Genomic DNA, 16,180 nt, shown 5'->3' with positions numbered 1-16,180 from the left:
AACTTATACACGTAATTAATGTCATCTACCGCGAAACGCGAAAATCGAAACTTAGTTATTTGCCTCTTTATCGCTCGAATAGCAAGAGTGATAGAGAGCGCAGATAACGAAATATAGATTTTTATGTTTCGCTGTAGGCCCTCTGTGCTGTTGTCGCCCCCTACTGAGTTTTGCGTAATATCCCCATTCCGGTCAGAACAGAGCACTAAGCAAATACAAGTTTTATTTATGATTTAGAGTTAGTAAATAAGTATGTCATTAGGTTTCGTTGGTGATGTATTAGATGTTAGAAACAAAATAATAGAAATAAAACGATGTTTAGAAACGAGGCATTATCTTAAGATTAGTCTCATTAAGATATATCAAAAGGAACAATTAAGTTATAACGATGAAATCAAAATTCAAAACATTACAAAGAAAATAAAACATTAAATTTTTAAAACAAACATTCCAATATATAAACATAACATGCAAAAAAACATCACACATTATTTTAATCGGAATAATCACTCAAACAATCTAAAGCTATAAACCTATCTTTAACGTAGTGGCAGCAGTGACAGATACATTAAGAAATCCGGTTTCCTACCCTTATTTTCTTGGATAAAAATTGAAGTATACTGATTTAAACGTCCAAGTTTGTGAGTATCAGGATGGCGGGTGTACATCAACAAATGGAGCTGCGGTATACGTCAGGAGTTAGTGCTAGTAATGTGCCAAATGTGTGCCATAATTGGAGCAATGTGCTCTTTAAACTCCAGAGATATTTAGGATATAAATGACCAGAGAGCGAAACTTTGGTGCCGATGACAGACGTATGACGTCAAGTCGCATATAGGATGTTTTTTAAAAACAACATTGTAACACCTCAATGATTCTTAATATTGATAATATATCAATTATTGTTTATTTATAAAAAAATATAAATTTTGCATATTTTCCGCTTATGCATTTTTCAAGAAAATTAGAAAAGTTTTTATTTTGTAATTGTTACCAAGGTATATTCGAAGCTATCATAAAATTTGTTAAATCCATGTTAAAATCTCGTTCTCTTTCAATATGCTTTGTTGTTTTCAAATGTTTCTCTACCTAGGTATATTGCTTGTACATTTTTTTATTTTTTACAATCAGAAAAGGAAATTTCTGCAAATACGGCTGCAAACCCTTCACTCCACGCGACTCCATAGCTACTTCAAACAATAATATTTCGGTTATATTTTATTAATAAAAAAATAAGTAAACAGAAATTGGTTGTCATTTCCATTAATCTTGTTTTTAACATGACAAAGACAAATTATGTTTTTATACGTGGCCAGTACGTATAAAAACTCTCAACTCAAGTTTCAATATCAGTATACTAAAGAGGCTAATAAATTGTTATTTGTTTAAGTATCTATAATCTAGATAATAACACTCTGTATTTAGCTTGACGTCATACGTCTGTCATCGGCACCAAAGTTTCGCTCTCTGTAAATGACGTCCGCCAACCTGACGTCAGGTCGGCGGATGCATTTCCATTTCTAGCTAATGGCTGCCTACTCAAGGGTAAAAGTACTGCCTACGGTTAGTGCTCGCAATGTGCTTCCACACGTATGAAGCACAATCAAACTCTCGTATACGACGCGTGCAAAACCCGCTTTACCTTAAACACATTGTATAAGTCTATTTTTCGTGCAAAACCCTTACCTCAAAACTACCATCGAACATACAATAAATAGTCCAAGTTTCACTTCACCTAGCGTACATTTGTACCAAAGGTGGTTTCAAGTATCTAATCTCGATATGTGCTTCTAGCGACGCCAACTTGTGGCGTGCCTGGCTACTATTTCAACGCTAGTGGCTTCTTCAGGTGACAAATAAGGGAAGTCACATTATTTTATAAAACCCGTGCAAAACCCTTACCTCAAACTACCATCGAACATACAATGGTCCAAGTTTCACTTCACCTAGCGTACATTTGTACCAAAGGTGGCTTCAAATGTCTCCATTCTATATGGGCCTCTTAGTGACCCCACTCTTGTATACAACCCGTGCAAAACCCGCCTTACCTTAAACACACTGTATAAGTCTATTTTTTAATACAGTTGCTCAAAAAGTGGTACTCTTTGTGGCTGCGTAGCGTGCGAGAAGCTCAATTTCTCGAACTAGTGCTTTTTACTTTTTAGTTCCAAACTATACTTTCGAAACGCAGTTTTTATGTAATTTAGCTTGAGCAGGTACTGGGGCCTCACTCGTTACTCCTCGGTGTCGTTGACCAACCCGCGCCGGGCCCGCGGCGGCCGCGGCCGGGGCGCGCACGAGTATGAAGGTATCGCGGGCTGCGGCAGCTCAAGTATCGCGGGCTGTATAGGTACTTTTGGTTTTGGTTTGGTTTGGTGGTATTATTCTACTAATGATATATTAATTTATTATTTTTTCGCAATTGTATTAAAAAACGTCGTTTACAACACGTGTGAAATGTCTTTTCACACTAGTTGTAAAATGTACTATTTCGTGCAAAACCCTTACCTCAAACTACCATCGAACATACAATAAATAGTCCAAGTTTCACTTTACCTAGCGTACCTTTGTACCAAAGGCGGCTTCAGGTATCTCCTCTCGATGTGGGCCTCCAGCGAGGCCAGCTTGTGCCTCGCGCGCGCCACGATCTCCGCGCCCGTGGCCTCCTCGGGCAGCGCGAGGCGCGCCGGGCGCCAGCCGGGGACCTGCATCGATGCGGCCGCTACGCGCTCCTCCAATGCTTCCACCTGGAAATATATGGTTACTAGCTTTTGCCCGGATAGGTGGGCTAGTATAGCCACCAAGTGCAATGGATGCCGCAAAAGAAGCGCGGACGTGGCAGGCCCAGGCGGAGATGGCGGGACGACTTAGACACCTTCACTAATTACTGGCCGGAAACAGCTCAACAACGGGAGTCATGGAAATCTAAGGGAGAGGCCTTTGCCCAGCAGTGGGATACTACAGGTTATTAAAAAAAAAAAAAACTTTTGCCCGCGACTTCGTCTGCGTGGACTTAGTAACAGCAGCTAAAGTAAAGATACTCATAGCGAGTTCAATTTGAACACATTATGCACACAGATTAGCAGGCACTTCATTAATTATCTCAATTCCACCCCGCTTTTTACTTTCTTATGGGATGATTTTCGGGATAAAAACTATCCTATGTCCTCAGGGACTCAACCTATCTCTATGCCAAATTTCATCTAAATCGATTCAGCGGTTTAAGCGTGAAGAGGGAACACACAGACGGACAGACAGACAAACAGACAGACAAACAGACTTTCGCATTTATAATATTAGTATATGGATTAGTGCCGAACTGTTAACGATAACACTTTAAACTCGCGTTTTGTACACATAATTAATGACAATTTTAGATAATATACACAATAAACGTTGGCTCGTTAAAATGGTCTTTAATTGTGTTATGTCAACTGACACTTCATTCCAAAACAAATCATCACTTGTAACATGAATTAATGTAACCGTCAAAATTACGAAATTGGGTTAAGTATACAGTTCGACTGATGGTAACTAGCTTTTGCCCGCGACTTCGTCTGCGTGGACTTAGTAACAGCAGCTAAAGTATAGCGCCTGGAAAAATTCTCATAGCGAGTTCAATTTGAGCATATTATGCACACAGATTAGCAGGCACTTCATTAATTATCTCAATTCCACCCCGCTTTTTACTTTCTTAAGGGATGATTTTCGGGATAAAAACTATCCTATGTCCTTCTCAGGGACTCGACCTATCTCTATGCCAAATTTCATCTAAATCGATTCGAAAGACGGACAGACAGACAGACAAGACTTTCGCATTTATATGGATTAGTGCCGAACTGTTAACGATAACACTTTAAACTCGCGTTTTGTACACATAATTAATGACAATTTTAGATAATATACACAATAAACGTTGGCTCGTTAAAATGGTCTTTAATTGTGTTATGTCAACTGACACTTCATTCCAAAACAAATCGTCACTTGTAACATGAATTAATGTAACCGTCAAAATTACGAAATTGGGTTAAGTATACAGTTCGACTGCAAATTTGATGATCTGTCGATTACTGCTATTAAAATTTCGATATCTCGAAAAAAATGTCGATTACGTTAACCGAAATCATTAATACTTCATAGCTTCCTATTATTCATCATCTAGCAGCTAGAAGTTCCTAGCAGGACCCAATCCTACATTCGGTTTATTACTAAACCGTATATAAGCTACGAGCTAACATAAAGTTACGAGCTCTAAATGTATCTAATCGAGAGTTTCCCCAAAAGATAACGCCGTATCACAAAGTCGATGAAATATAAGCATGATAGACAGTAATTACAAATACAACTTATATAGAAAATGACCGATATTCAGGAATATATAGTTGGTATTAACAAAAATTGTCTATGGCTATCCTGGCCAATCTACTAGCCAGTTTTTACCAAACACTACAGGGGTCCATTTCTCGAACGGTATTAGACTAATATTATTAGTCCTACTTCTTCACGGACGGACGGAGATTATTAGTCCACGAACTGTCAAATCGTATGGGTTGCCATGACAACACACTAATAATATTAAGCTAATATCGCTCGAGAAATGGGCCCCAGTAGAGATTGAATTATTAGTTACCATGCCAAGTAGTTGCATGTCGCAGCGTCTGGCCGTGACAGCGCAGAAGGACCCTGGGGGTTCTGGAGGTGGGTACCCCCCGGACGCCATGATGGCTCGGTCTAGAGGGGTGATGGATAGTTCTGTGCACGACGCGTCACCTTTGTCTATGTATAGCTGTGGACAAGTAATGATGTTGATGAAGTTCAATAGAACAAGATTGCCACCGACAGAAAAATCGGGCCAAATTATCCGGCTTGCCGTTTGACGCGCCGCTACGCCTATAGAATTTTGTATACAGGATGGCTAAAAAATAAGTGCATTCAAATTCAAATCACTTTATTGCCAAAACATGATAGTACAGAAAATAGCAATACAATAATACAATACATAAGTTCTAGTTTAAGTATACTGTTAACTTATTCTTATTCATTCCCGTTGCCAGGGAGGTTTTGGGATTATACAGGGCAACTTTTACTATGGGACCAACTACGAAATCGCGAAAAAAAAAATACCCTCCCATAGAAAACCCTCCCAGCCAAAGTGTATGAAACAGCCAAAATTTTTTTCGCGATTTCGGGGTTGGTCCCATAGTAAAAGTTGCTCATAATCCCAAAACCTCCCTGGCAACGGCAATGCACTTATTTTTCAGCCAACCTGTATATCATATTTGTAGCCGTCAAAAGCCGGGAACCGCCAACGCGAGGAAGATGATGATTTGTAGTTAAAATGCGTCATTAAAGTTTCTTCAAAAATTAAATGAGGTTAAACACATACATACTGCATACATTTCATTTGTTTCGATTATAAATTATTTCGATGTTTTTCTAATCAAATTTTGAGCAAAATAACAAGATTAATACATACCTTATTATTAATTGTAGGAGTATTCTGCACGAGTGAAGCCTGTAGTTCTTTTTCTCTCGCACCGCGAGGATGCAGAGAACCTATCAACTCCTTTAGTTGATCAGGGTCCGTGACACGCCACCATCCATGTCTGTGAACAAACATTTAAAATAGGGTAGTTGACACATGTTGAATTTTATAACAAAATCTAGTAAAATAGATAGCAAATGAGAAATTTATCACAATAATGTGGACATTAAAATAGGACTTCAAGTTTCAAAATTTAAGTTTTTATTTAAACTTCCAAAAAGGTTAAAAGTAAGGGTAATTAGTTTCCTTACATTTTATCCAAAAAAAGATTGTATAGCAACTATATACATTAACGCAATATTTCACATACGTAGCGTAGATAGCGCGTTGAAATTGAGGAGGCCGACAGAGATAAGGGAGGAGGCCTTTGCTTTTATACCTCTATAAGTAGAATGATCCTCATAATACTAACCTTAATTCCCTAGGTACGAAAGCGCCTCCCTGTTTCTTCGGCAATCCATGCACTTTACATTTGTCTAATTGTTGCATCTCGTCAGCAGTCATCTGAATAGGCGGCGGACTGTCGCACGTCACGTACGTAGATAGCGCGTTGAAATTGAGGAGGCCGAGAGAGGTGAGGGAGGAGGCCTTTGCCTTTTGGGAGGCCATGTCGTGTTTTAGGGCGTCGGCTTGGAGTTCCTTTTCTAGGTCGTTGTCCTGGTATAGAAATTGTATTGTTATATTGTGGAATTGGTGCATAATAGCCATTATATTAATCTTTCATATGTGTGGTGGTCAAAAATCGTAGGTTGAAACCTCGTCTGCGCTGTACAAAGCAGATAAACCGGCCAAGTGCGAGTTCGACTCGCGCATGAAAGGTTCCGTACCATAAAGCAAAAAACGGCCAAAAAATCAAGTTTGTTGTATGGGAGCCCCACACAAATATTTATTTTATTTTGTTTTTAGTATTTGTCGTTATAGCGGCAACAGAAATACATCATCTGTGAAAATTTCGACTGTCTAGCTATCACGGTTCATGAGATACAGCCTGGTGACAGAAAGGGAGACAGACGGACAGTGAAGCCTTAGTAATAGGGTCCCGTTTTTACACTTTTGATACGGAACAATAAAAAAAAAGAGATCTTTCTCGAGAAAGATGCAAAAATATGACTAAAAATTCGGTCAAGATTCCTATCATACACACAAGATAATATTCTAAAAAGTGTGTTGACCTAAGCATACATTGAGTTGGCATTATCCTGTACACACCGGATGCATGTGCGTAGACGAGCGCGTTGTAATATACAGATCCTCATGAGAGACGGCACATCGCTTGTGTGACGTGTGCGCGTGCGCAGCTACAAAATTTTAACGCACGCGCAGCTAGTGTGCCCTGGCCTTTAAACAACACTCACCTGCTCTTTACTATCCTCCTTAACATCCCAAAATCCCAAAACCCCCTCCTTACTCGCATCCAGCATGTCCTGATCTAACCCAGACATGGACATGCTAGAATCCGCATACACATTATTACTCGGCACTTGAACACTAGTCACCATACTATTCAACGTAAATAAACTAGGATCGTTTAGTAAATGTAGATTATTAGACACGTCCCATTTGTGCCCTTGTGACATTATGATTTCTGAGCAGGAATGTTCGTTGTCACAGTACACTTTCTGGTCTTTCTCATCGGAAATTAAAAAGGAGTTTTCATGTCTTAATATCGAGAACCATTTCCCTTCCAACATCTTTGTATATAGATAGCTATGTGCAGCGTCAGGTTCCATAACCTCTTCCTTCTTAATTTCCTTCTTTTCTTCTTTGATTTCTTCCGCTTTTTTAGCGGCGTCGAGTTGAGAAGACACCGCTTCGGCAAGTTTGCGTAGCTCTTCTAAATTGTTGACTAGTTGGTCTTTTTGTTCCTCCGGTTCCTCTTTTTCGACCTCTTTTTTGACTACGTTTTCCACTTTGACAATCTCCTGCAAAAAAAGAAGGATGTGAATCTTAATGCACAAAGGTTCATTTCAACCATTTTTAGAATCTCATAGTCAAAATGACGAAACCGGCAATTTTTATATTATTTCGAAAACCTGGAATATAGGTACTTAGTAAGTAAGATAAGACTGCCCATGTTACTTTTCCTTCAAGACATTTTTTTCTTCAACTATTCGGCGCCTTTAAGACAACCGAAAGATAACGGACAGTTAGAAAAAAAAAACAGCTTTAGCAGTTGATTAACCTTCTCGAAAACTGAAATTGAACTTTATGCGAATGCACGTAGGTCTATGTTGGTCTGTGGTCTGTGACGGATTAATCGGTCTTTGGCGTTGGACCTACGCTGCCGATATATCCGCCATTAGCGTCCAAAAGGTTAAATGAGAATGAATCTTTAATAAAAAAAAACCTGTGGTTTGTCTACGGCTTCTGGTTGCGCAGCTAACATGGGAGTATGCGTGGGTTTCTGGACGAGGAAAGCCGTGGGAATTGAATCCTCGATGTCCAACATATATTCCTCGTTTGTCTGCTTATGCTGGATATGCTTATCTTCCATTTTTATCGCAGGAATAAAAGGATAACACAATGAAATACCTGTGGTTTGTCTACAGCTTCTGGTTGAGCGGCGAACATGGGAGTATGCGTGGGTTTCTGGACGAGGAAAGCCGTGGGAATGGAGTCCTCGATATCCAACATCTCTTCCTGGTTTGTCTGCTTATGCTGGATATACTTATCTTCCATTTTTATTAAAGGAATAAAGGGATAACACAATGAAATACCTGTGGTTTGTCTACAGCTTCTGGTTGAGCGGCGAACATGGGAGTATGCGTGGGTTTCTGGACGAGGAAAGCCGTGGGAATGGAGTCCTCGATATCCAACATCTCTTCCTGGTTTGTCTGCTTATGCTGGATATACTTATCTTCCATTTTTATTAAAGGAATAAAGGGATAACACAATGAAATACCTGTGGTTTGTCTACAGCTTCTGGTTGAGCGGCGAACATGGGAGTATGCGTGGGTTTCTGGACGAGGAAAGCCGTGGGAATGGAGTCCTCGATATCCAACATCTCTTCCTGGTTTGTCTGCTTATGCTGGATATACTTATCTTCCATTTTTATTAAAGGAATAAAGGGATAACACAATGAAATACCTGTGGTTTGTCTACAGCTTCTGGTTGAGCAGCGAACATGGGTGTATGCGTGGGTTTCTGGACGAGGAAAGCCGTCGGGATGGAGTCCTCGATGTCCAACATCTCTTCCTCGTTTGTCTGCTTATGCTGGATGTACTTCTCTTCCATTTTTATTGACCCTGGAAAAAATATTAATTGTTATATTGTTGCAAATGGAATAACAATTTTTGGAATGAAATAGAATAACGACAAGTAACTTTGTCTGTTGTTATTTTTCCGCGACTAAACAACTGCACCCCGAACCCCTTAACCCATGATTCTGATGATATTTGTCGAGCCTTGAGGATCTTGAATATTTGCTTCTTGAAGAACCCCATGTCATAAACGCAATGGATTTTTTGTCCAAACCCTAAGCTGTTAAACAAAAGGCATTGTTACTTTTGTGCGCCGCGGTGGCAATTTTAGCGTTCTACTTTTATGGTTCAAATTCAGATAACAGCATTCGGAGTTAACACGTTTGGGTAATGTAGGACGACAGTGAGAATATTCGGAGATAGCAAAAAGCTGTTACATAAATTAGAGCCCTATGTATAGCACGCTAAAATTGCCTTTAAAACGAGCGTGATCCTTTTCACTAATGAGAAATGAAGTAGCCACCGCGGTACGATAAGAAACAATGCCTTTTGTTTAACGGCGTAGGGTTTGGGCAAAAAAATAATTTGAGATAATTCATACTATACATACATATGATACATCAGCGGCTGATATTTCACCTAAGACTAATATACATACCTTCGACCTTGCACGCGCCATGTTTGACATTGGGCTCATATTTGATGATCTGCGTGTGATCGCTGAGATTCAGCTCCGACTTGATGTTCTTCAGTTCAAGTTCGCTCTTGCGAGCCTCTTCCTTCTTGAGGGCCTCGGTCGCGAGGTCGGGCACGGCCGCTTCAAGTTCTTTGCATTCTTTTACTACTGAAAATACAATATTATACATATTTGTGTCGTTTTCAAGCAAAAGGTACAACATTGTCGCTTGCCATAACCTACTGTCATACAAATGAAAAATCCAAAAATTGCCACTGAAATTTGAACCTATAGTGTAGTGTAGGAAATAAGAGTTGATTTTGCATTGTTGGAAAATTGAACGAAACAAAACATAAATTTCATCGAACTAAAGAGGTACTATAGGTAGGACCTTGGGCCTTAGGAGGATACGGACGCCTTTACAGATTATTCGTTTAAACGAACGAAACGAAACGAAATTTTCCTTGTGGTAAGCGACAAAGTAGTAACTTTTGATTGAAAACGTAACAATTAATGACATTAACGGGTCTACCGCGATATTTAATTCATTATTTATTTAACGGGGATATATCTAGGACGCCAAATATGTTTGCTGGTCCATTCTCTATGGGATGGTAAATTATTTCTCGCGATTTCGTGGTTGGTCCCATAGTAAAAGTTGCTCTGCAGTATAATCCCAAAACCACCCTGGCAACGGGAATGCACTTTAATGCATTTTTCAGTCACCCTGTATAATAATGATTTACCTCTCCTAAGTTCCGCGGGTCTCCGTGCCCTCTCTTCGAGCGCGAAATGGTAGTCCATGATCTCCGGCTGAGCTGACTCCATCGCTTCCACGAACACGCCTCCACACTTGCCCAGGGACCAGTATCGGCGCCAATATCTGGGTAACATACAACATAAATTACTATCATCAAAGATAGATATAACTCCGTAATAGATGGATACAGTCTAAGGAAAAAACGTGCCTCGAAAATCACGAAAATTTGATTATCGATCAGATGGCGCCACTAGTTTTCGCCTACTCTCGTATAGAGTGCGTTGACGGTTTCGTTTGTTATTTATAATTTTAACGCTTATCAGTGAGAGAACATGGGTCAAAATCATATAAAAAAAATTAATGCAAATAAAAAATCATTTATCCATATTTAAATACATTCTAACGTATTTTTATAAATCTTCATTTTTAGTTTTAAAGTTTGTCGATAGATGGCAGTGAATTTACAGTGGTTACAAAATTTACTATGACAGTACCGCTCTATCTTATTATATCCTCTTTGCTATCATTCATCAGAACATTTTTCACCACCTAACACATACAAAACATTCAAAACTTTCGCGTTCTGAACACATATTAAATCACATTTACAATCAAATCATTCGCAAATCATTTATTTATGTGTAGTGGGTGGTTTGAAAATGTTATGTCTACCCCAAACTTTAAATACACTTTTCCTCGGGTAGTCACACAAACAACCACCACGCTGCGCTCTAAGACTCAAATAATAGACGTAGCTCGGAAAGCGGCCAAGTTGAAATGGGACTGGGCTGGTCATGTCTGCCGAATGCCGGATGACTTGTGGGCCAAGTTAACCACGGAGTGGGAGCCCCACGAGTCTAACCGGGGATCCGGCAGACCTCGTCGGCGATGGCGGGATAACTTGGACTCCTTCTTGACAGGCTGGCCGGATATAGCATTAAACACAGACGAGTGGAAAAAGAGGGGGGAGGCCTTTGCCCAGCAGTGGAACACAGTGGGCTCTGAATAAAATAATAAATAATAATAAGTCACACAAATCTCTGTCTTGACATTTTGCTGGGACGTCAGTTAGCCGCGACCACGACCAGTGAAACCTGTGTCGAAACGTCGGTAAATAAACGTAACAAAATAAATTCGCGATAGACCCGATTGTAAATGTGATTTAACATTTTTCACAGTATCTATTACCTGTCTTGTCCGTAGCACGTGGCCCTCAGAGCATGCGAACCGGCCGCAAGCTGTTGAAGCTGCTGTTCAGATTGTCGCAGCAACTTCTCCAGTTTCCGAGACAACTCTTCTGCAGATAGGTTTTTGTCTTCGTCCTGTCAAATAAATACAGTATTTAAGGTGTTGTGATGGATGAAAAGTTTCCGAATTAGCTGGTCTTTTAAATTCAACCATTTTACACTGATAAGAGCAATCTTACGAGTAAATAAAATAAAATCTATAGGGCCACAACATAACTAAGACCCGTTGATCACATTAGTCTACGTGATCAGTTGCACTTAATCACAAGCACTTTTATGAACACAAATTGCTTCAAAAGCACCTTTGCATTGAGTTAAGAAAAGTACCAACTGTATGTAATTGCATGAATTCTATAGTAATTTAAATTGTATTTTTGCTTATTTACTCGTAAATATCGTAATGGATGTTAATTATAAGATGTAATCTTTTCGAAAAGATGTGTTCCGCCAAGTTTGTTGCCGGTCCCATATTGGAATACCCTCCTCCAATTGAGGGAGGATTTAAATCTTCTCGGGGCAGAGGTGTAGGGTTAGAGCCGGCGTATCTTTATTTGACGTTCATAAGCGCATTGTAATATGCCTACTTGAATAATAAACTATCTTTATCTCTTAAGGCTGAACTTAACAGAGAAAACGTATCGCCAATCGAGTAGGTATTAAATGTCGTAGCGGAGTTCCGTTTTAGCCTGTAATAAAAAGCTCTTAAAAGGAATTTAAACACGATTTCCCTTGTATTTTGTTTAAGGCCATTCCATCGGTTTGCCGCTGTCTTTGTCACATTTCGCAAGAAAGAACGGGAAAGAACATACGCGCCAAGTGTCAATTTTGATCGAATTTTGTCGGTTTTTATTTATTTTAAAAACGTCACCTTACAATATCGAAATTCTAAAGCTATGAAATTACTATTTATGTTAAGATTGTTTTTTCTTCTTTTTTTGTTTATAGTATCACATAATAAATAACCGAGTAAAGTAGGATTAGTCCGAGTTAGAAGTTACTTTGGGAATTAATTGTATCGAGCGAAGTGTCATAATTCGTGTATCGGAAGCTATGTTGTTAAAGATAATATAGTCAAGAACTACATATATTTTTTCCACGTCTACGAATATCAACGCCTCTTAGAAAAACATGATCATATAAGGAGATTTTTCGCCTTCTGGCTCAGGAAACCGCCTTAACAATGCTTCTATTATCAAACGTAATGTACTCACCTCTTCCGGCTGCGTTCCCTCGCTCTCTAAATCGCTCAATATCGCATCACAATCCCCCATCACACTATCCTTATCCACCTTATTGTCCTGCGGGGAACATTCCTCTTTATTATTATTCATCAGTTCCTTCTTCGCGTCTTTTAGGGGGGAGAGATCTTTGTCGCTCTCCTCCTTGTAGGGGGAGGGAGCGATGTCGGGGGTGGACTCCTTGTCGTCTTCCTTGCGGTCTTTTTCGGGGGTCGCTTGTTCTGTAAGTGAAGGTAATTAGTAATAAGTAGTCATATTATTTCCGACTTCGCTCACCAATCGAGTCTTCACTAAGCTAAAATAGTATATTACATCTACAACAACTAACAATCTTAGGCTTTCTTATTTACTGGCCGGGGTGTGTGTATACAATTTTTATGTTCGATGGAGACGGAAAGCGGCAACATCATTAAACGCAGCGTGCCGAAAGATGACGCTTTCCGCACGAAGAACAGAAAACTACCTATTCTTCATAGGTACACGTTGAGTCGTTTTAACTTAAAAACGTGTTAATGTCACTGTCGCGGCCACAAAATAAGTACAGTGACATATAAGTGATGTTTTTAAGAAATGCTTGACATAAGTACATTAAAGTGCAAAGAAAACGGGTAACATTGAACGGAAATTTTAATAGAAACTGTCCAATTTCCTTGAGGGTAGGTGCATGACATCTACCTTGTTATTGAGCGAACTGTGGATATGCGTAAATGGACCTATTGTTTAGAAATAAAGGAAAAATTCACTGATTCGGTCGAGACTCGAACTCACAACTCAAACCACCGCTCTAGCAGCTAAGCTACCGAGACTTAGTCATCGGTAGCGAACATCTCTGGGTGCCTATGCCTAGACTAGATGCCAATTATTTGCGCCGTAGCCAACGATACGCTAATTTCTCTCTATCGCACTAATATGGAAGAGTGATAGAGATTACCGTTTTGTTCGCTACGGCGCAAACGATTGGTATCTTGGCTAGGTCCTCTGTTACACTTAAAGCAGCTGATGATGATGGAACACACCATCCTCATTAGTCATACTTGTTATGGCCATTTTTTGCCCGGATGCTGCACTTAATGATAAAAGCAAGCCGCTTTGCACAGTGCTAGTAGGGACCAAACTGAGTGATTTGACCCGCAGCAGCGCAAGTTTCACCCCTTAGGAACAGAGATGGCGCCACTTCTTTAAAAAATATTTCAAAAAATTCTACAAGCTAAACCAATGAACCGATTTAAATGTTTAATATCTCAAATGAAAGCTCATTATATACATTACTTTTAAAAAAATACTCAAAAAATATATACTGATTACTTTCGACAAAAAACGGCATCTTAAGTTTTTTTTTTACTCGATTAATAGTTTTTACTTGGTTTCTCAAAAAAAATATATGGAACATGAATAGCTTAATGCATGTATATATTACTGAATAAATAACAAGTATTATAAAAAAAACCCGACACCGATACCTCTCATACTTCACGAAATATAAAAGTTTGAATGTGAGTGTAAATTTCTTCAAAATATATTTCATAAAATTCTACAAGCTTAACTATTTGACCGATTTCAATGTTTAATATCTCAAATAAAAGCTCTTTATATACATTACTTATAAAAAAATACTCATAAAACATATACTGAACCCTTTTGGCAAAAAACGGCATCTTAAGTTTTTTTTCTTACTCGATTGATAGTTTTTACTTGATTTCTTAAAAAAAATATTATGGAACATGAATAGTTTAATAAATATATATAAAGTACTGAGTATATAAAAGTATTACAAAAAAACCCCATACCTTTCATTCTTCACGAAATATTTAAGTTCAATTATGCACGTTCTTACAAATAAATCCTTTAAAAGAAATCTTCTACCGCAGTAAGTGCACTGATTTTAATATGAAATGTGTCATATGAAAAGAAATCACCCAATTTATTTTAATAAATAAAAAAATTATAAATAAAAACTGAATAAAGTTTTTTCCTGGTGGTGAATTACAAAAAAATATAACAAATCTAAAATTAGGAATTATTTTTATTTAAAGTGACTACATTTGTAAACAAAAAACTTAAATGTCCTCTTCGGGTTCATATTTCATATTTATTTATTGCAACCATGGTTTTATAGGTAAATTCTTGGTAGTTCCACATGGACCCCGTGGGGGCATAGCAATATTACATGCATACTTAGGATCTAATCTATGTGTATAATATAAAAGTAGGTCAATTTAGTAGTTTTTATACATATAAGCCGAATTGAATCAGGTAATTGTCAGTGTATTAAATACAAAAATAAACGGGCAACTAATTATTATTAGGTGATGTCAAATTATATGGTTCACGGTAGATGTAAAACTGAAAAAGAAAAGTCGTTTTGTTAAGTACTCGTACCATTCCAATACTACAAAATCACTGATCATACATGAACTGGTTGCTGTAGATTACTGTTGAATTATTTTTGTGCCTAGTTGATAACCATTAAACCTATAATTTTGTGCCAGACCTATAATTAGTGGTCAGCATGCAAAATAACCCTGGATTGAAAATTACATTATCTTACTTTTGATTTGTAAAGCCACATTTGCATGATTTACACTGGGCTGTGCATGGCCAGCTGACGCGACGACACCCACAATGCATAGTTTGCAGCCAGATTTGCAGCCACAATGGTCCAAGAGGCTTAATTGAGACCAAATCGCTGTAAATGCCGACCATTCCGGAGTCCAACTCTCTTTTTCGTCAGTCCATCCCCAAAAAGATGTACATGGTATGGAAACTTCTAGTTTCAGAGCGTTTCCCCATATATGGCCCTCTTGGTAAGCTGCTCGAAGTGCATGTTTATAGAGAGCAGCTGATGTAGGTGGCAGGGTTGGCAGGTTTTAATTTCTCGGCCAAATCAGATTTGTTCCCTGAACGACGCCCTCCATTGACTGACAACGAAGGTGGACAAATTTGGTTTTCGTACTGGAAGAATTCGTTCAGATCAAGCTGCCTTTCTCTGGCCACTATAAAAAGACGGGAAAATAGGAGTATGTCAACTTTTAAGTTTTTGATTTTGTCAGTTGTCAGGTGTGTAACTACATATTTTAATTTTAGTATAAAGTAACCCTAGATTTGTGTTATTGTTTGGCCAAACGGAACACATAAACGTAAATGAAGTTCACAAATATTTGTTTGCTTCAAAAAACAAGCTTGTGTCAAGCCTGCCACCTACATCAGCTGCTCTCTATAAACATGCACTTCGAGCCGCTTACCAAGCGGGCCATATATGGGGAAACGCTATGAAACCAGAAGTTTTCATACCATGTCCATCTTCTTGGGGATGGACTGAGGAAAAAGAGAGTTGGACTCCGGAATGGTCGGCAGTTACAGCGATTTGGTCGCAATTAAGCCTCTTGGACCATTGTGGCTGCAAATCTGGCTGCGAAACTATGCGTTGTGAGTGTCGTCGCGTCAGCTTACCATGCACAGCCCAGTGTAAATCATGCAAAGGTGGCTACAAATCAAAAGTAAGTTAATGTAATTT

At 38.8% G+C, this 16,180-nt stretch overlaps 1 protein-coding gene across 1 annotated transcript in view; it reads right to left on the bottom strand.

Moving 5' to 3' along the window:
* LOC134752782 (uncharacterized) overlaps positions 1-16,180 on the bottom strand; it is a 157,256-nt gene that overhangs the window by 3,962 nt on the left and 137,114 nt on the right. The window contains exons 33-42 of the mRNA XM_063688483.1: positions 12,640-12,887; positions 11,370-11,503; positions 10,168-10,304; positions 9,404-9,589; positions 8,633-8,790; positions 6,901-7,467; positions 5,958-6,202; positions 5,477-5,606; positions 4,631-4,786; positions 2,566-2,747 (exon numbers count right to left, since the gene is read on the bottom strand). Of these exons, the coding sequence (XP_063544553.1) occupies positions 2,566-2,747; positions 4,631-4,786; positions 5,477-5,606; positions 5,958-6,202; positions 6,901-7,467; positions 8,633-8,790; positions 9,404-9,589; positions 10,168-10,304; positions 11,370-11,503; positions 12,640-12,887 (2,143 nt within the window). The remainder of the gene's footprint in view (positions 1-2,565; positions 2,748-4,630; positions 4,787-5,476; positions 5,607-5,957; positions 6,203-6,900; positions 7,468-8,632; positions 8,791-9,403; positions 9,590-10,167; positions 10,305-11,369; positions 11,504-12,639; positions 12,888-16,180) is intronic.

Source organism: Cydia strobilella, chromosome 25 (genome assembly GCF_947568885.1).
Source record: "Cydia strobilella chromosome 25, ilCydStro3.1, whole genome shotgun sequence".
In the NCBI taxonomy this organism is placed as follows: domain Eukaryota; kingdom Metazoa; phylum Arthropoda; class Insecta; order Lepidoptera; family Tortricidae; genus Cydia; species Cydia strobilella.
This window is presented reverse-complemented; position numbering and strand designations above follow the sequence as displayed.